The sequence below is a fragment of the Calidris pugnax genome, unplaced genomic scaffold (genome assembly GCF_001431845.1).
Source record: "Calidris pugnax isolate Ruff unplaced genomic scaffold, ASM143184v1 scaffold14, whole genome shotgun sequence".
NCBI lineage: Eukaryota > Metazoa > Chordata > Aves > Charadriiformes > Scolopacidae > Calidris > Calidris pugnax.
The window spans coordinates 15312379-15330973 of NW_015090793.1; the positions used below are offsets into that span (position 1 = coordinate 15312379).

Below are 18595 nucleotides of genomic sequence, written 5' to 3' on the forward strand. Positions count from 1 at the left end.
GGCTCCCGCATCCGTGCGGCGGGCGGCGGGGAGGAGGAGAGAGGCGCCCAGCCCCTCCGCCAGCCACCGACCGTTCTTGTACCAGGTGTAGACGGTGCCCGGGCGGGCACCCGCGTCCCGGCAGGTCAGCCTCACCTCGGTCCCCTCGGGCACCTCGGCAGAGGGTCGCACCACCACCCGGACGGCTGGGGAGAGGGAAGCAGAGCTGGTCCTCGCTGGTACAAGGTTTGCCCTCCTCGGTTGAGGCTGGGAAAAGCTTTTCCCGGCTCTAAAAGCCCCGTCCCCCTTCAGTGGGGTGGGTGTGTGGGGTGGGCATCCTCCCCCCCAAGCGGGCAGCAGCATCTCCCTGCCCTTCCACCAGCCCCACACCATTCCTGACCCCCCTGGCACTCTGCCTCCAGACCACACTTCTTTGGGCCGTACCCCTTGATGCCCACACCAACCTGCCCACCCAGAAGCCCCTCATCCCCCCCACCCCGCAGCAAAGCTGGACTCACCCTGCACACGGAGGGGCAGGGACGCCTGGGTGCTGCCAAGGAGGTTGCGTGCCCGGCACTCGTACTCCCCCTCATCCTCCTCGGAGGCCTCCCGGAGCTCCAGCCTCAGCGCGTTGGGAGCAGGGGAGATGCGGCTGCTCTGCCTGGGGTGGTCACCTCCCGCAGTGGGGCTGGAGGCCACTGGCTGCCCCTCCTTGAGCAGGGTGATCTGCGACAGGGGGTTGCTCTCCACAGTGCAGAGGAGGATGACCGCCATCCCCTCGCCGCTCTCCACGAAGGCCTTCATCTGCAGGTTCCTGGGGGGGTCTGTGGGAAGGAAAGGCAGGGGAGGGGGGAAGAGGTAGACTGGAGGATCAGCAGCACCTTGGCGAGTCAGAGCATCCCCAGCCTGCGATGCTCAGGTTGGGATGGCTGCTCTTACAGTCTCATCTGTGCTGTGAGCAGGGACGGTGACGCTCCGCTGCCTGCAACACAGGACCTGCTCAGCCAGGCACTGTCTCTTCCCTCAGCATCCACCATCCCCTTGAACCAAGCGGACACTCAAAACAGGGCTCAGGGTCCTTTGCTGAGCTCATTTCTATCCTGCAGCTCCAGCCACACCAGCCAGGTGTGGGGGCATGGCTCATCACGTGGCCCATCCCAGCTGGGAGCTCTACTCCCTCCCCAGCCTCAATAAAAAGTACCCTTTGCCCATCGGTGTGTGGAAAACCCCAACAGCGAGGCTTGACCAAAAGCAGCACGACTGGGGGTACAGCTCGTGCCCATAATGCCAAGCTATTTTTAGCAACACCTATCCAGCGTTCCCCATCCCAAATGAGAAGGAGGGAGAAAAGGAACAGATTTGTTGCTGGGGTCTGAGGCTCTCTGGAGGAAGTTTCCAGGAGTGTTCCTCAACACTCGCTCCTCACAGCAGATTTATAAGTTAAAGCTGTCTTTTTCTAATAAAAAGGGAAAAAAAAAAATTTACATTCTGACTTGCAACTACTTTTTTTTTCGTGTGTCTTTTTTTAAACAAAGTCTGGTTTTCATTTTCCAAATCAGGAAAGAAAAAATAAAATCCCACAACGTTTCCTGAAAGCCAAAGATTTTTCTGTTTCGGTTTGGTGCAAAGCATAAGGACAAACTTGGGGCGCCTGGAGAAGCTTCACTGAAGTCTTCTGCAGAGGAACTGGGGCTGTTTGGCCAGGTCTGCTTGCCGGGGGGTCCGACACAGGACTGGGGTATAAAGCTTGGCTTAGTTATCACCTGGGACAAAGGCTAATTTTTACTGAGCTCCCCAAACCCAAGGTGGGCCCTGTTACCCGTAATCACCCCAGGAGGGTTCCCAGTCAAGGGGACCAGCCAAGGTACAAGTGACACCACCAGGGACCTCCCTGCAGCGTGGCCAGGTCCCTGCCCGGGGGGTGCCAGGGACCTCCCCCCTATGGCGTGAAGCCCCCTGCCCGCAGGGACTCACAGAGGACGTTGAGGGTGGTGGGGGCAGAGCTGCGGGTCCGTGCCGGGGTCTGCACCACGCAGTGGTAGGAGGCGGCGTCAGTGGCAGCGACGCTGGGGAAGGTGAGGGCTGGGGCTGAGCTGCTGCTGAACCAGACCTTGTTCTTGTACCAGGTGTAGCTCAGCACCTCCCCGCTGCCGCTCTCGACCGCACAGGTCAGGTTGACGGCGTCACCTTCCCGGACGTCTGGGGAGGGGGAGATCCAGACCCTGGCAGCTGCGGTGGAAAGGGAAGGCTGTGGTGATGTTTGAGGGGAGTGAGGTTGGGCAGGAGGGGATGGAGGGTCACCTGGGCAGGAGGCCGGTGGGACATTGGGTGGGAGAGCTGGTCCCTTCCGGGACTTCAACTTGTGCCTCTTTTCCCATCATTCCAGACAAGAAGTGATTCCAGACAAGATGTGATACCACATCCCCCTCCCTGAAAACCCCTCCCTGCCCCTGTGGCTGCTGTAGGACAGCCCAGGGTGATGCCCACTCTGCGAGCACAGCCAGGACAGTCCCATGGATGAATGTGGCAAAGCCAGCCGTTTGCATCACCTCCGAGAGGAGCTGCAGTTCCTTCACCATGTGTGGGGGTGATTCCTGCAGCTCTCTGGGAACACCTCTGGCATAGCCCTCCGTCCCCACAAACATGCATCTTCCTCCGTTTCTTCTCTGCTTCTGTGCTGTACATCCTACTCCAGCTTCTCTCCCCTCCCTTCCCCACAGGAATTCCCCACTCACTGCCAGCCGTGAAGTTCGCCGTGGTGCTGCTGTTCCCGTGGGCATTGCTGGCAGAGCACACGTACTCCCCCTCGTCCTCCAGCAGCACGGGGTGGATGCTGACCCGCAGCGCGTTGACGGCCAAGGTGACGCTGAGCCGTGGTGGGGCAGTGGGCTGGGGCAGCGCCGTGGAGGCCACCAACACCCGGTCCTTGAAGAGAGCCAGCTCTGCCCGTGGGTTGCTGTCCACCATGCACTGCAGGACACCCCGCTGCCCCTCGGGGGTCTCCAGGAAGGAGGTCAGCACCGGAGCCCGTGGAGGATCTGCCCAGGTCAGATGTTACACAGAGGATGAGCAAACCCTGAGTCTGCACCCAGAGCCTCCCGAGACCAGGCTGCCTGGCCCCAGCTCTGGCCTGGGAGGTCTTATGTCTGCCCCAGGTGCTGGGTGGCATTGCCGTCCCCAGGTTCCTCAGACACCCGAGATGTTTGTGGTGGCTCCTGGCACCTCTCAGCCAGCTCCAGGGCAGCAGCAGCCCACACTTGCAGCAAAAGCATAAGCCACGCTTTATCCTTCCAGAATTTTCCTCTCCGTCACAGACAGATAACTTTTCTCCTAATTGAAGTCTTGAAAAATTTGGGTAATTTCAGGTCGATTGAAAAATGTTGTTTTAACAGAACCAAAATATTTGCCATTGCCTTTTTTTTCCCCTTTTTATGCAGCACACATAAACCAGCTAAGATGTGCAGCGGCCCCTCCGCTTCTCATTGGAAAGTTCTGCTTGAAAAGGGACGTGACCAACCGGGGTGGAATTTACTCAGACTAGGAGTTTATCGATGAGATATGCTCCTATAAACTTTCCACTTTCAACACTTTGGTATTTTCTAAGGGCGGAGGATGTTTTATGACGAAGTGTGTAGAGCTCTAGTTCAAGTCCTGTGCATGGGACATGCAGCATTTGGGGACAGTACCAGCAGCCAGGGCTGTGCCAGGCACCTACCACGTGCCAACCATAGCCCTGCATGGCCGAATGGCCTTGCTCAGCATCCCACCCCCAGCACCATCCCACCCCCGGCACCCCAGTCCCCCCTCTTTGCCTCGATTGCCAGGAAGGTCCTACTCACAGGCGATGCGCAGAGCAACGGCCAGGGAGACACTGGTCCCCGAGGGGCTGCGGGCTCGGCAGTGGTAGGAGCCGGCAGCAGAACTGGCGATGTGGGGCAGGGGGAGGAAGTTGTCAGGGCCATCCTGGAGCCATTCACTGTTCTTGTACCAGGAGTCCTACTCACAGGAGATGCGCAGAGCAACGGCCAGGGAGACACTGGTCCCCGAGGGGCTGCGGGCTCGGCAGTGGTAGGAGCCGGCAGCAGAACTGGCGATGTGGGGCAGGGGGAGGAAGTTGTCAGGGCCATCCTGGAGCCATTCACTGTTCTTGTACCAGGAGTAGACGGTGTCATCCTGCGGCTCTCCCACCACTAGGCACGTCAGGGAGACATCGTCTCCTTCCTGGACTTCCGTGGATGGTGAGATGAGGACTCGGGCAGCTGGAGCATGGAGAGAGGATGCCACCAGCTCAGAGGGCATCACAGCAGAGCTCAGCACTGCCAGTCCCTGAGCAGCCACGACACAGCACAGGACAGAAACAAAACCCTCATCACTTCCACAGCGTGCATCACAGGTCTTGTTCTGACTGGGGAGGTCGTGGACCCTCAAAACCCCTGGGGCTGGCACTAGACATTTATTTTTCAGAAAACATGTTGTTCCCTGTTCGCTGGCTCCCCTCCAGCTCCACCACTTGTGGTGTCCAGGGCTGAGGCTGTTTGAACGCAGGTGCCTGGTGCAGGGGGGTGATGTGAGCTACCACCTCCGGAGCCACAGCGGGAGCCTGGGTGGGATCCAGCAGCACTGGGTGGGAGCACAGACACCGGCTCCCATGTGGACACCTCCATGGAGACACAGTTAGATCTATCAGTCTGAGGGCCAGATCCCAACCCGAAAAATTAATTCAGTCCAGGATTCCTGCTAAATCACCCCCCTGGGTAACTCAGGTGCTGCCAAGCTGCAGGGTCTGGCTGCAGAGGCCAGGGGGTCTGGGGGCTGGTTGGGCACTGATGCCCACCTGCAGCCAGAAAGCCCCCCGGGGCACACAGTCAGGTCTCAGCTCATTACACTTAAGCCCCGGTGCAGGGACCCCCCAGCAGGGATGGGGACACCCCTTCCCACCCCCTGGCGAGCTGCTGGGGAGGCAGTGGAGGAGGGACTGGACAAACCACATCACAAAACAGCCAGTGCCAGCCACTGCCCTGCGCTGGCCTCTGTCTGACATGGTTTAGCACAAAGCCATGTCCCTGCTGTGTCCCGGGGGCAGGATCACACCCGGCCACCGCAGCTCTGTCACTTTGGGTCACCCGGCCGCAGCCTGCGGTGCTCGGTGACATTTCCCTGTACCCTGGGACAGCACCGGGGTGTGCCCTCCTCCTGTCAGACAGTGCCACGCACCCAGAAATCACGCAGAAAAGGTGACGTTTGCCGTCAGCTCCCTCCTGGCCCCCAACCCGATGGTCCCTGCCCCCAGTGTCGCCCACCCCGCCGGTGGGACCCGAGCATGGCGTGTCCAGGAGCCGGTTGGCACGGGGTAACTCACTCTGCAGGCGGAAGTACAGGCGGTGGGACGCGGTGCCGTGCGCATTGGTGGCGGTGCAGCGGTAGCTGCCCTCGTCCGCCGGTGTCACCTCCCGCATCTCCACACGGAGGGAGTTGGGGGCGGCCGAGGCACTGACCCGCGGGCTGGGGCTGCTCCCCACATCGCTGGTGGCCACCAGCTCCTCACCCCGGTACAGGGCCAGCCGGGCGGGAGGGTTGCTTGCCACCGAGCACTGGAAGATGGCCAGGCGGCCTCTCTCTGTCTCCAGGAACGCCGTCAGGCGGGGATCCCGTGGGGGGTCTGCACAGGGCAGAGAACATCAGTGGAGCAGCTACTGCTCCCCAGCATGAGATCTCCTGGAAAACTGCAACCACCTCCCAGCCTCCCAGAAAGAGAGGGAAAAGCTGCATCACCTTGGGAAGGGAAGGGGAAAGGGAAAGGGAAGGTGAAAGGGGAAGTGAAGGTGAAAGGGGAAAGGGAAAGGGAAAGAGAAGGTGAAAGGGGAAGGGGAACGGGAAAGGGAAGGGGAAGGGGAAAGGGAAGATCTCTGCCACACTTGGGGAGACCATGCCATCCCCAGGGTGACTACAGTGTCCCCACCCACAGCAGCCACTCTTATAGGCTTTCCAGGGTGTGCTATACCACACAGTGGCCCTCAAACATACAGATGCTTTACACCTGCAGGGTCACACACACATGCCCATGCACCCATTAAGCATGTGCTTGCTCAACAGGAAAGTAAAGACGCTGCAGGCAGTGGCACAGAAGGACAGGCACCCACAGGAGGAAGCCCCAGGACATATATATGTACTCAAAGACCCACACGTGCGCCCACATCAGCTCTGCCCAGACCCCGGGCACAGCTGCAGGCGTGAGCAGGGCTGGGCACGCTTGCACGGGCACAAGCTGCAAACCCTGAGGGGACAACCAGCTGCGTGCCCCCCAGCAGCCCATACGTACACAGCACGTCCAGGGAGACGGCGGGGGAGCTCCGGCTGCTGCCGTCGGTGGTGGCTCTGCAGTGGTAGAGCCCTGCGTCCGTGCTGGCCACCTGCCGAAACACCAGGGAGGCGTCCGGGCCCTCGGCGAGCCACTGCCCGTTGTGGTACCAGGTGAAGTTGGGCAGAGCCGGGGAGTCGCTGCTCAGCCGGCAGGTCAGGTTGGCGGCGTGGCCTTCCAGCACGTGGGAGGATGGAGCCACTGCGACGCTGGCAGCTATGGGCAGGGGCAGAGGCAGAAGGTAAACAGGCTCCAGCATGAGCTCAGCCAGGATGGCCATCACCAGCCACCCAGGGCTCCACCAGCCAAGGGATGGCATGTTGGTAGGAGGGTGCCCATGGGAACCCCCTCAGCAGTGTTTTGCTTGGCATCCCTGGTCCTGCATGGGCAGGGGTCAGCAGTGAATCCTCACCAGGAGCTGAAGCCCTTATTCTGGCCATGGGGGATCCCTTCAAACCCACCAAGAGGGACTGGAGGGTCCGGTACCCCCCTCCTGTAGCAGCCCCCACTTTAACCTCACTCATGCAAGCACCAAGAGACTTTTGCACAGCAGCTCTTTTGAGACAGACACTGTTTGCTGCCCTGGATTTCATGGGTTCTGCTTGTTCTGTCCTTCTGCCACCACCACCCTTGATCTCCTGAGCTTTCTCCTTTCCTAGCATTCCCTTCCCAGCCTCCCCTCTTCCAGGATTTTCCCAGATATTGTGGATATGTGTGGCATCTGGCTCTCCTGTACCCACCAACCCTTCACCGCACTCACTCTCAGCCCTGAAGTCCATGGCCATGCTGGCGTTGCCCTGCAGGTTCACAGCCCAGCAGACGTAGGTCTCCTCATCCTCCAGCACCACATCTCGGATCTCCACCTTCAGGCTGTTGTAGGACAAGGTGGCTTGAACCCTGGGGTTGGGAGCTGTGGGGCAGCCCCATGTGCAGGCTATCACTTCTTCTCCTCTCCATAGGGTCAGGTTGGCCTCTGGGTCACTCTCAACAGTGCACTGGATGATGCCCAGGTGCCCACTCTGGGTCTCCAGGAAAGAGCTCATCACTGGTTGCCGCGGTGAGACTGCAGGGTTAGAACACCACTGGTGAGAATCCTATGGATTCCTGAGGTTGGGAGAACCCCAAGAACCTTAGGGTTTGTTGCTTTCCAGTGCCACCTGGACATCCCACAACCCTCCAGCTGCCAGATCCCAGGGTCTCACATCAGTTGGCTCTCTGCAAGGGACCTGCATGACCCAGGCACCTGTGATGGCACCTCTGTTGTCACCTGGCTTGAGCTCAGGGTCTGAGTGCAGGTGCCCAGCCCTACCCCAAGCCCTGGAGCAGGTCTGCAGAGGTCCCAGTGGTTCAGGCATCTGGGGTCTGGTTGTGATGCACGTTTCCTACCACAACCACGGAAAAATGTCATTTTGACTGAAAATTCCTATTGGCATTTTTCCTGGTTTGGTATCACGGAAGATTTTTATTTTACAGCACAGAAAATATTTGGAAGGCAAAATCCTACCAGAATGTATTTTTCCACAGGGGCCATTTAGTGTTCTGAGGAGTCGAATTTAATCTCACGGGACATTTTAAAACTCTTTGATCCCTGTGAATTTTGGGATTCACCTAATTTCTCCTACCCAAATTCACAGACTTACCTGCAAAAAAGGAATTTTCCGCCCTCTCCACATTTCTGCCCACGAGCTCCTTGGCTGTGTTTGGCAGTAACGGGTGAAATCTCGGGGTGGAAGCAGCAGAGGGGCTTCCCAGCAGGGCCACCCATCCCAGACCAAGGACCCCCCTGGCTGTTACGAGGCAGAGACCCCCCGGCAGCACTTACAGAGCACACGGAGGGGGACGGTGGCCGACGTGTCACTGCCGTTGCTGCTATGGACCCTGCACTGGAAAGCACCTGCGTCCTCACCACGGATGGAGGGGAAGGTCAGTGTCGGGGCCGAGCTCTCCCGCAGCCGCTTGCCGTTCCTGTACCAGGTGTAGAGGGTCTCCTCCGCCGCCCCCTGAGCCCCCAGGCAGGTCAGGGTGACGGCTGCCCCCTCCCGCACCTCCGCTGAGGGCTGGATCAGGATCTCTGTAGCTGGAGGATGGAAGGGAGGGATGTCAGGGAGGGAAGGAAAAACTCTGCTGCAAACCTTCGTCCTTCCCCTGGCTCCATCCAGCACAATCCCCACACTCGGCTTCCCTCTAAGGCAAGACCTGAGCAGCCCCCTCCCTCACAGGAGCTTATGGTGTTGTTGGTTGTGTCTTTGGCGGATGACCTTCCCTGGGGACACTGGATGTCAGCTGGGATGTCTCCACCCAAGCTGTTCAGCCCAGCTCTCTGCCACCAGCAGAGACAAACTTTTCTGAGCCTTCACCTCCTCTCTCCAAGCGCCTGTGTTCAGCCCAGTGAACTGCTCCTGGCATAGGCTTGGTCCCCTCTGCCTGCAGGTGGGTGGTGGGCTGTGCTGGAGGCATCTTGGCCAACTTGAAATGGACCCAGCTAACCACTGTGGCACCCAAACTCACGTTTATTTTCTCTGGAATGGGACCCTGTGGTCCACTTTTGTTTCTTTTGACATCATAAGCGAGGATCCTCTAGGACATAGTTTTGGGGAGTTTTCTCTCCTCCTTTTCCCTGGCCGCTGCCTCTTTCACCCCAAACCATCAAGGCTGAGGATGCAGAGGGTGCAGAGGGTTAGGGGATGGAGCAGGAGGAGCCGGTCCCTGCTGTGTGCCCAGATTCCATGCACTGCCAGGGGCTTGCAGGGACAGGGAAGAAACAGCTGGGACAAACTTTGCTAGAGATTTTGCAGTGTTATGAAAAACAATACTCCAGAGCTCCTCCAGCTCTGCAAGAGGCTTTGACCTCCCCAAGGTGGGGAAGGGCTGCAGGGATGACACCACCACCACACAGTCCCCAAGATGCTGGTGTCTCCTGATGCCACACGGGTCCCAGTGGCTCTCAGGGCTGTGCAACCCCCCCACACCCCTCCCAGCCCTGCAGAAACAGCCCCAACAGCCCTGGGGGGGGGCGTTCATCGACCCCTAGGAGCCCAGGACTCACCGCGGGCGATGAAGGCCTTGGTGGCGCTGGTGTTGCCATGGGCGTTGCTGGCCGTGCAGCAGTACGACCCGCTGTCCTGCGGCCCCACGTCACGGATCTCCAGCCGCAGGGCGTTGCGGGACGCGGTGACACCCAGCCGCTGGCGGGGGGCCGCCTGCCACCCGCTGGCTGCCACCAAGGTGCCATCACGGTAGAGGGCCACCGTGGCTGGGGGGTGGCTGTCCACGGTGCAGCGGATGATGGCCAGCCTGCCGCCCTGCGTCTCCTGGAAGAGGGTGATGGTGGGGTTCCTGGGGGGGTCTGTGGGAGGGGAGAGGATGCTAGAGGTCGGGAGGTACCAGCAATGTGTCCGCCACATGAATGTGGGGCACGTCCACCCCCTGGCCCCTACAGCTGCTCCTCCGAGCGGCTTTCCCCTTTGCGTAGGCGGGTTATATTTACTCACAGAAATGTCAAAGCCAAACCCAGGGCTATTTTATTTTTCCCCTGACTTGCAAAAGCTCCTGAGCTGTTATTATCATAGCTGGCTTCTCGGTTAGTAACCTCCCTGCAGTTCTTGGTGTGTAAACAGATTAGCGGGGGAGTGGGAGATGCTGCAATGAACAGACGGGCCCCTGCTGCAGCAAATACCACTTAACGGTACCTCCAGATGCAGCTCATCACCAGAAATTGTTGCATTTATAGCAACTTCTACCCAGAAGGGCTGAACTCCCCCTTTCAACTGAACTCAAGGCATTTTGGGGCAGAGATTTTGTTTTGACTCAGGGGGGTTTGCACAGCCCCTGGCACAAAGACAACCTCATCTGGTGGGGACACACACACCCCCATCCCCTGGCAGGAGCCGTGGGCACTCACATGTCACGCTCAGGCTGATGGCCTGGGACGTGTCGCTGCCCCGGTTGTTCGTCACCTTGCAGGAGTAATAGCCGGCGTCGCTGGCTGCTACGCGGTGGAAAAGCAGGGTGTGCGCCGTGCCCTCCTTGAGCCAGGCACTGTTCTTGTACCAGGTGTAGTTGAGGTCCTGGCCCTCCCTGCCAGGGACGTCGCACGTCAAGGTGGCAGCCGTCCCCTCCTGCACCTCGGCCGCAGGGCTCACTGAGATCTCTGCAGCTGATGGAGACAGGAGCGTATTCAGGATGGCCTCGGAGGCAGGAGAGCAGATGTCTCCCACTGACTCCCAGCTCCTGTGGCACAGGACAGAGTCTGGGGACAGACAGGACTCCCCTTTGCCCCCCAGGGATGGTGATGGTGGCAGGAGATGTTTGGGTTTGCTCCCTGCCGCCAACACCTTGCCAGCTGGAGTTCATGTTCTGGCTTTAATGCGAAGCCCCAGAGGCAAACCTCATGGTGGCTGCAGCAGCGTCCTTTGTCTCTTACGATCTGCACGGGGGGCTCTGGGGGAGCAGACAAGCTCCAGGCCAGGGGGAGATGCTCCCTGTGGGGCTCCAGCACAGACAGGCTCCTGGGTGATGCAGCGGACTGGGGCTTGTCTCTACTGGAGGATCTGACGGGGAACCCTGGCTCTCCTTCCCCACAGACCACCCTGGCTCCAAATCCCTGGGAGCTCTGGCAATTTCCTTCCCAGTGGAGGCAGTGAAGCCTCACTGCCAGGCTTGGCTGGAAATCCCTCCCCACCCTGTCTTTGGGGCTCACCACAGCCCTGTGATGTGAGGAGAAAGGATGCAGGCATGGCATGAGAGAGGCATCACAGTCCACCACCGTGGGACTCCCCAGCTCCTGGACCTCCAGCTAGTACTGAACACCTGAGTGCCAGTCCCTACCCATCCCAGTCCAGACTCAGTGGGTAAATTCCATCCCACTCCCATGGCCCTGATGTCCCAGCCTCAGGCAAGCTCCCCTGGTACTTACAGAAGACGTAGAGTGTCACAGTGGGTGACACACCAGCCCCGATGGCGTTCTTGGCTTTGCAGTGGTACTGCCCATAGTCCTCCCGGCGAATGTCCCGGAGGGTCAGGATCTGCTCGCTGCCCACGGCCACCCCGTCCTTGTACCAGTGGTAGGCAGAGATGGGGGGGTAGCTGCTGCTCACCTCGCAGGTGAGGGAGACCGTGTCGCCCTTGCGGATGTTCTGCATGGAGGGGTTGACCGACACTTGGGTGTCCTTAGGGGCGTCTGTGGGGAGGACAGAGAGACACGGTGGGCAGCGGTGAGGCTGGGCAGGACCCACAGGATGCTGCCGTAGCCCATCCTGCTGTTTATTCATGAGTGTTTGGTGTGGAGAAAGGAGCAAAGGTCTCCCCCAAGGACAGGCGCAGGGATGGCATCTTCTCTTAGAGGAGAGCTGGGAAAGGGGACAAAGCGGTGACACTGGCAGCAGGGAGGGGTGGGCGCAGTGGTGGGTGCCAGCACGTGCCATGGAGCTGTATCTGGCACTTCAGCAGCATTCATGGGACTAACTCTGGCCCTGGCCGTGGAGAGCCAAGGGGGAGCAAGAGAGAGAGGGAGAAGCAAGAAGAAACTCTGCTCTGGCTTTTTGCAAAGGACATCAAGAGGGAGAGAGAGGAGGGGGCACAATGAGTGGCAGGAGGACCTGGACCTGGGTGACATGGCTATGGCAAAAGTAACCCTGTCTCTCTACCCAACTAAGCCAGCCCCTGAGCAGAGCTGTCCCACGTACGTCTCACCCGCAGGACAACCTCCCCGGTTGCCTTCCTGGAGCCATAAGAAACTTCACAGAGCAGCTTCTTGGAGTGGTCCTTCCAGGTGAAAGAGGTGGTGAGGGTCAGGTAGTGGCCAACCCCGCTCGTGTCCAGCTGGACCCGGCCGGACACTGTGGAGACCTGGGGGTTGTAACCCTCCCAGCGCAGGGCGACGTCGCCTGGTGGGCAGATGTAGGGTGTGGAGCACTGCAAGGTGGACGCTTGCCCCTCGGTTTGCTCCTCGCTGGCAGCAGTGCTCGGGCGCTCCAGGGTGTCTGGGGATGGAGAGCAGAGGGTGGGATGCCAGTGTGGGGTGAGCTGGCAGGGGGCTGGGAGGGGTCTCACCACCGTACCCACCTGAAACCCTCAGCATCACATCCCGCGCCGCCGACCACCGGTCGCCATTGACGATCTCAAAGCGGAACCTGTAGGGCCCGCTGTCCTCTGGCGTCACCCCCCGCAGCAGCAGGGTGCAGTTGCGGGCAGCGGGGTCCCCCAGGAGCTGGGCACGGCCCCTGAAGTGAGCATCCACCTCCTGGGCCGCCGAGTGGTACACCAGCGTCTTCTGGTTGTCGTAATCCTTGTACCAGATGGCCACGATGCCGTCGTTGGCCGCCACGTTGTCAGGGTAGCTCAGGGTGCAGGGAACCAGCACGCAGGAGCCCCTGACACCCCACAGGGACTCGGGGTAGGTGACCCCCCACGAGCCGAGGGCTGTGTTGGAGGGAGGCAGTGGGAAGGGGGGAGTCAGGGGGTGAGCCGTGCCAGGGTCTTCCTTGGGCTGCAGCCCCCTGCTCCCCTCCTGGGACACCCCCAGAGCCAGGTCACATCTCCTGAGCTGCCTCAACAGGCGGGGGGTTGTGATGGGCAGAGAGAGGCTCACGCCCAGAAGTGAGAGAGGAGAATGGGGCAGGGGGGACACACAAAACAGCCTAGAGGAAAATTTTGGGGCGGAGAAGGAGGACATGACGAGGAAAAGCTGGTGGTGCTTTCAGGCAGTGAAAGGCAACAGCTGGGTTTGAAAAGCAAAGGCCTAAAAAACTAGTAAAAAAAGACAATTTGCCCTTCTGGCTCTCCATAAGCCTGATTCCTTGCTCCTCTCTCTGGCTCCTTGCCCCTTCTCTCATGCCCTGGCTGAAGTCCCTGCCACCCCATGCCCACCCCATCCCAGAGCCCACCCCATCCCTTCCCATGGGTACCACATGCCTGGCCCATGGAGAGGAGAGGATGTGGGCAGAGTGTCATGTGGGGGCATGGCACGATGAGGCATATGATGGCAAATCTCCCCTGAGCATCTGCCATGCCATGTCCTGTGGGACAGCCAGGACCAGCCTTGGGGTCCCCAGAGCCTGTCTGCCCATCCCTCGGGTATTGTGCATGGGGCTCCCGGCAGGGCCAGGGCACCAGCGCTCCTGCTCCCACCCCTCCTGGTATAAATGAGGGCAACCAGCCCCTGCAGAGGACCAGACCATGCCAGAAGGGCAGGAGGCAGAGGGTCTCTCGGTGGCACCATACCTGACGGGACGAGGCTGGCCAGGAGGAGAAGCCACCAGGGCAGGTGCATGGTAGCAGCCCAGGCACGGCTGGGGGTCCCTGGGGGCCACGAGGGTGGGAGGTGGCTGGTCTTTGAAGCTGGCGTTCGGCAGAAGGGACCCTGGCAACAAGAAAGGGTGAAACACGTGGTGTGTCAACAGGTTATTGACCGATGCCGGATAAATCTCACCAGCAGCAACACCAGCGCCATTCCGGATGCAGGAGCAGCCCAGCGGGGCCAGGGGATGGGGTGAGAGGGAGGTGGGGGGTGAGGGGAAGCCCCGATTTTGCTAGTTTGAGGAGCTAACCCGGGCTTTGTGGTGAGGTGACAAGTTTTACGAGGCTTAATCACGTGCCTCTGTGCGACGCGGGGAACAAATGAAGAGCAACGTGATACCAACGGGGCAAACGCCTGTGTTGGCGCGGGATGGGGTTGTGCAAATGCTGGTTGTGGGAATCTAAGTTGAAAATTAAAATGAGGGCAAAGGAAAGCAAGTGGATATCTGAAAATAAGAGGAGAGATACTCCTAAAGAAGCGCTCTCAGGGAAATGCCCATAAAGGCAGAAATCCCAGTGACAAGGGCACGGCCACCAGCCAAGCCCCAGAAGGTCTCAACGTGTGCAGGGGATGTACAGATGTGAGGACAGAGGACTGAGGGACACGGATGGGCACATGTTAAAGCTGCCCTGATATCGCAGCTCTGCTGGGCACACAGCATCCTGGCTGCCGCAACGCCAGAGACACAAAGGTGCCGGTGCTCTGTGGGAGCAACCAAACCAGGGGACTGCAGAGGGCTGAGGACCTGGCAGTGGGACCAAAGGACGTGGATTTTTAGACTTGACAGTTTTGATTTCAATGAGACCAGCCACGGCGAGGAGGAGAGCGGCCGCAGCCCTGAGCTTGGCACAGCCAGTGCCTACTCCGGGGTCTGCCTCTGCCTTTTGGTGTTGTACCTTCACGTGGGATGGTTTCAACAAGGGGTTTATCAATTTTTAGTGGGTTTAGTGGGTTTTTGCAGCTCTAGACCTAAGCAAACTGAGGAACTTAATTTTAAATTAAAAAAAAATATTTTATGATAAACCAGATATTTTTCCCCGATTTTTTTTTCATCGTGAAAAGCAATTAGTTGATTTATTTCATTATAGATCTTTATCAAACAACTTAGCAATGTTTCCATATTGAACAAGGCAAGCTCTTTACTCCCTGAGCCAACCTTTTTCCTCTTCAAACAATGATCTGCTGCTTTGCTAACACCTTCTTTTCCAACATATGCTTTAAATTTGCTCGCTGCTAATTTGGTTTAGGGAGGTATTTTAGACTCCAAAGCACTCCTGAGAGCTTTCGTTCTGCCCAGGATTTTTCCTAACCAAACCGAAGCACCAAGAGCAAAGGAAATGGCCCTCCCAGCACCCTCAGAGGGGGTCCCACCACCCCAGCCCCCCCCGAACTGTGGGGCTGGAGGGCTGCTCAGGGTTCTGGAGGGAGCCGGGGACCACGTGGGGGCCAGAAATAGCCATGGGACCGGCAGGAGACACTGGGCTTAGGGCAAAGGAGGAAGGAAGCACTGGCTCAGCAACGGGGTCCACTCCCACCCATCCCCCAGCCCCCCTCCCCTGCTCACACGGACACCGAGTTTCGTTTCTTCTGCCCCACTTCTCTGAGTTTCGGTTTCTGGGCAGCGTGGACCCTCAGCATGGGATGGGGGACCCCAGCTCCCCTCCACCCACCCGTCCCGTGCTGCTGCTGGGGAGCACGGCAAGCCTGAGGTGGGGTCCCGGTGCTTGTTAGCTCAACAAAATTAAAACATTCGTAAAGATTTCTCAACCCAAAAATTGGCACGTGCACAGCACATGGGCAGCCTGGGCCAGGCAGGCTGCAGGCATCCGAGCAGCACAGGTTGTGCGTTATCAACTGATACTGACTAGGCAAGAATGCTTAGATGTCATGAACTGGAAAACAAGGAGGGGGGAAAGGCAATTATGTCCTGATTACCAAGTCTCCTCTGCACCCACAGTCAATCTCAGCCTGAGCTGCCACCAGCCCACCTGAGGGACAGCCAGCAAACCCCCCCCAAATGCTTCTGTGCGTGCCAGCAAGTGCAAGGGAGACACCCCACTTCTTCAGGCTTTAGCAAAAATGACTTATTGCCATTAAAAAATGTCAACTGGGGCAAGAGCACAACGAGGGGAAACTTCTGGTGTTGGTCCCTTCAGCCTCCACCATGTCTCAATGTGGAGAAAGTGGCGTAGATGGGGACCACGGGGCAGTTGGGGAGTGTACCCCTGGGATGAGGGGTGGAAGGGAATTCCCTGCCCTTATCCCCCAATGCTCCCACACCCCCACGGCTCCTCGGGGGCAAGGAGACCACCTCCCCACTGCCTGTCCCATCCCTCTGCCTGCAAAAACCAGCGAGGGAAGGGGGTGGCCCCATATCCCAACCCTGCTCTGCTGCTGCCTGCTCCGCACCCACCCTGGCACCGCTCCTGCCCCAGTCCCAGAGGCTGGGAGAGCACCCTCTGCATGGGTTGGGAGGCTGAGCAGTCCCACACCACCCTCTCGCTGCCACCACAGGGGCTTTGCCAGTCTGTCACGCAGGGACCTGCACCAAGGGATGCAGGTCAGGTGCAACCCTGGCTCCAAACCCAACCCCGAGCCTGGACCAGGGGCCTGGGGATGTCTGGGCAACTCTCCTGGCACCAGCAGAAGACAGACCAGGCTCAACCCCACAAAGATGCTCTCACCTCCACAGCCATCCACCCCGTGGCAAGGTGCCCATGAGCAGCCTGTGCCACCCCCAGCCCCACACAGCATCATGTGGGCACCTCGTCCCAGCCCAGCGTGGTGAACCCCCAGAGCCAGTTTCAGCCCCGGGGTGTCCCTGTCCCGGCACCTCCGTGGGGAGCAGCGGCATTACCTGGGAGTGCCTGTGCCTCCGGTGGTGCAGGGGAGGGTATCAGGGTCAGCGTGGCGCTGGGGACCGTGCCTGCCCCTCGCTGCTTGGGGAGAGCTATTTATCTCGTGCGAGGGGTGAGGAGCCCAAACCGCATCACTTCCCCGTTCAGGGATTTGTGCCCGCCGCTGCTTTTGGGAAGTGGCTGACATCACCAGATACCTCTTTCCTTTTACTAATTCGGAGCTGGTTTGGGGCAGGGGCTGTAGTGGTCCCCACAGGAGGTTTTGGCAGCATCCCAGTGCCCCAAGCTATGAGGGACATCGGGAGGCTGTGTTTGCTTTGCACTGCTGCAGCCCAAGCAGCATCGCTCTCCTGGCACCTCCAGAGCTCCTTGGGGGCATCCCTGGCCCTGTGCTGCGCCAGAGCCAGAGCAGGGTGATACCCCAGCCCTATGGGCACCCAGCCTCCCACCCAGTATGCCCAGAGGGTCTCTGGGGTTAGCGGGGAGAGCCCCACCTGGCAGGTGCCTGCAACCAGGTGATGCTGCTGCAGCCAACTTGACATCTGCCCAAGTCCTCCCTGGGGCAACCCATCACCCAGAAGCTTTATTCTCACTGATCATTTGTGGGTTTTCACTGTAGCCCACACGCCCAAAGTGAGGAGAGGACTTTGCCAGCCCTCCTGACGCGGGTTCCCATCTCAAGGACAAGGGGTGACCACGTGCCAAGACAAGGGGTGATGCAAAGGCTGCCAGGGCCACCTGGCCAAGCTGCAGGATTTAAACTGCAGCCGGGGCACCATCTGCTTGGGTTTTCAGGAGCAGGCACCAGAGGGGCCTGGGGGAACCTGCCCAGGGAGCAACCAGGAGCAAATCATCCCAGCTTGGCATTGTAGCATGACCTTCAGGCAGGGGCTGAGGTGATTTTTAGCCATTTTGGGACAGGATCCAGACCCAGCCTCCGCCGCAGGTGCCTGTATCTCAATCAAAGGAACCGTGGCAGGAGCCCATCTGGGCACTGGGTAACCGCTGCACTCAAGTTCAATGGCTCAGGGTCAACGCTCAGCCTTGTGATAAGGGGACAGGGGGTGTGGGAAACTGCCCTCCAGGACCTCGTTCTGCAGTGCAGCACCCTGCTGTACCCTCCCCAGCTGCTCCATGCCCCTGCCAGGCTTGACTCAGCTGGGTCGGGTGCTGAGCCAGCAGGGCAGGAGCACCAGCTGCCCGCAGCGCCAGCAAGCCCCTGGGGCTCTGCCACCCACCTCCAAGCAGTGCTGCCCAAAAACTGGTCCCAGATGCCACCAGTGAGCAGGGAGACAGGCTGCCAGTGCGGGGAGGCTGTGCCAAGCGTGCACCCCCTGCAATGGGGGGCACCGTGTGCTCCCAGCCCAGTTTGGGAAGGAGTTGAGCTGCGTTTCCTGACGCAGCACCGAGTGAAGAAACCCTGACTTAGGCAAACGCGGCCATATGGCATCTGGGCTCAGGCTGGCCGGTGCCAGGGCTTCTGCAAAGAGCCAGAGTGGCCATCTGGCCCCGAGGCAGGAAAGCCTGAGGCAGCTTGACCCAGCTCCAGCCCTTGTTCTGCATCAGCTTCCTGAGCCTCTGCTTCCCTTTTGGTCCCTCTGCACCTCTTTTGCCGGAGCGGATGCCGTCTCTGCTGTGCCCTTGCACAGGACAGTGCTGGGTGCTGCTGTCCCCATGCAAGGTTTGGGTGCTGCCAGGCCTGGATGGGTCCCTTTGCTCTGCAGGGACTGTCTCTGCAGCCCTGGTGCGAATGCATCCCCGTGGTGGGCAGCAGCATGATCCAGAAGGTACAAGGTTGGGGCTAGAGTTGCTGGCCCAGCTCCACAACATGGCAAGCCCTGCCTGAGCTTGACATCCACCGTCAGGATGGAGTGGTCTTCTCTCCTGTGGGTCTGGGGAAGGATGGATTCAGGCTGGGCTTGTGAGAAGAGCCGAGGAGCTCTCCCTGAGCATGGTGGGCAGACCCAGCCCAGGCTTGCTGGTGCCCAAGATGATGGGTCATGTCAAGGCCCTTTCAAAGAGCTATTGGAAACCTGCATGCATTTCCACAACCAGGCTGGGTTATCCCCCATGGAGCCTTGTCCCACCCTGTAGGCATGTCCT

The 18595-nt window shown here is 59.5% G+C and overlaps 1 protein-coding gene across 1 annotated transcript in view; it reads right to left on the minus strand.

The window, feature by feature from the left end:
- Positions 1 to 16571, minus strand: part of SIGLEC1 (sialic acid binding Ig-like lectin 1, sialoadhesin) — a 20915-nt gene extending 4344 nt beyond the window's left edge. Inside the window, exons 1-16 of the mRNA XM_014966725.1 lie at positions 16492 to 16571; positions 13559 to 13697; positions 12401 to 12757; positions 12022 to 12318; positions 11253 to 11516; positions 10239 to 10493; positions 9384 to 9683; positions 8160 to 8414; positions 7098 to 7400; positions 6299 to 6553; positions 5339 to 5638; positions 3984 to 4238; positions 2715 to 3017; positions 1954 to 2208; positions 498 to 803; positions 10 to 185 (exon numbers count right to left, since the gene is read on the minus strand). Of these exons, the coding sequence (XP_014822211.1) occupies positions 10 to 185; positions 498 to 803; positions 1954 to 2208; positions 2715 to 3017; positions 3984 to 4238; positions 5339 to 5638; positions 6299 to 6553; positions 7098 to 7400; positions 8160 to 8414; positions 9384 to 9683; positions 10239 to 10493; positions 11253 to 11516; positions 12022 to 12318; positions 12401 to 12757; positions 13559 to 13607 (3930 nt within the window). The 5' untranslated portion in view covers positions 13608 to 13697; positions 16492 to 16571. The remainder of the gene's footprint in view (positions 1 to 9; positions 186 to 497; positions 804 to 1953; positions 2209 to 2714; positions 3018 to 3983; positions 4239 to 5338; positions 5639 to 6298; positions 6554 to 7097; positions 7401 to 8159; positions 8415 to 9383; positions 9684 to 10238; positions 10494 to 11252; positions 11517 to 12021; positions 12319 to 12400; positions 12758 to 13558; positions 13698 to 16491) is intronic.
- Positions 16572 to 18595: the final 2024 nt, after the last annotated feature.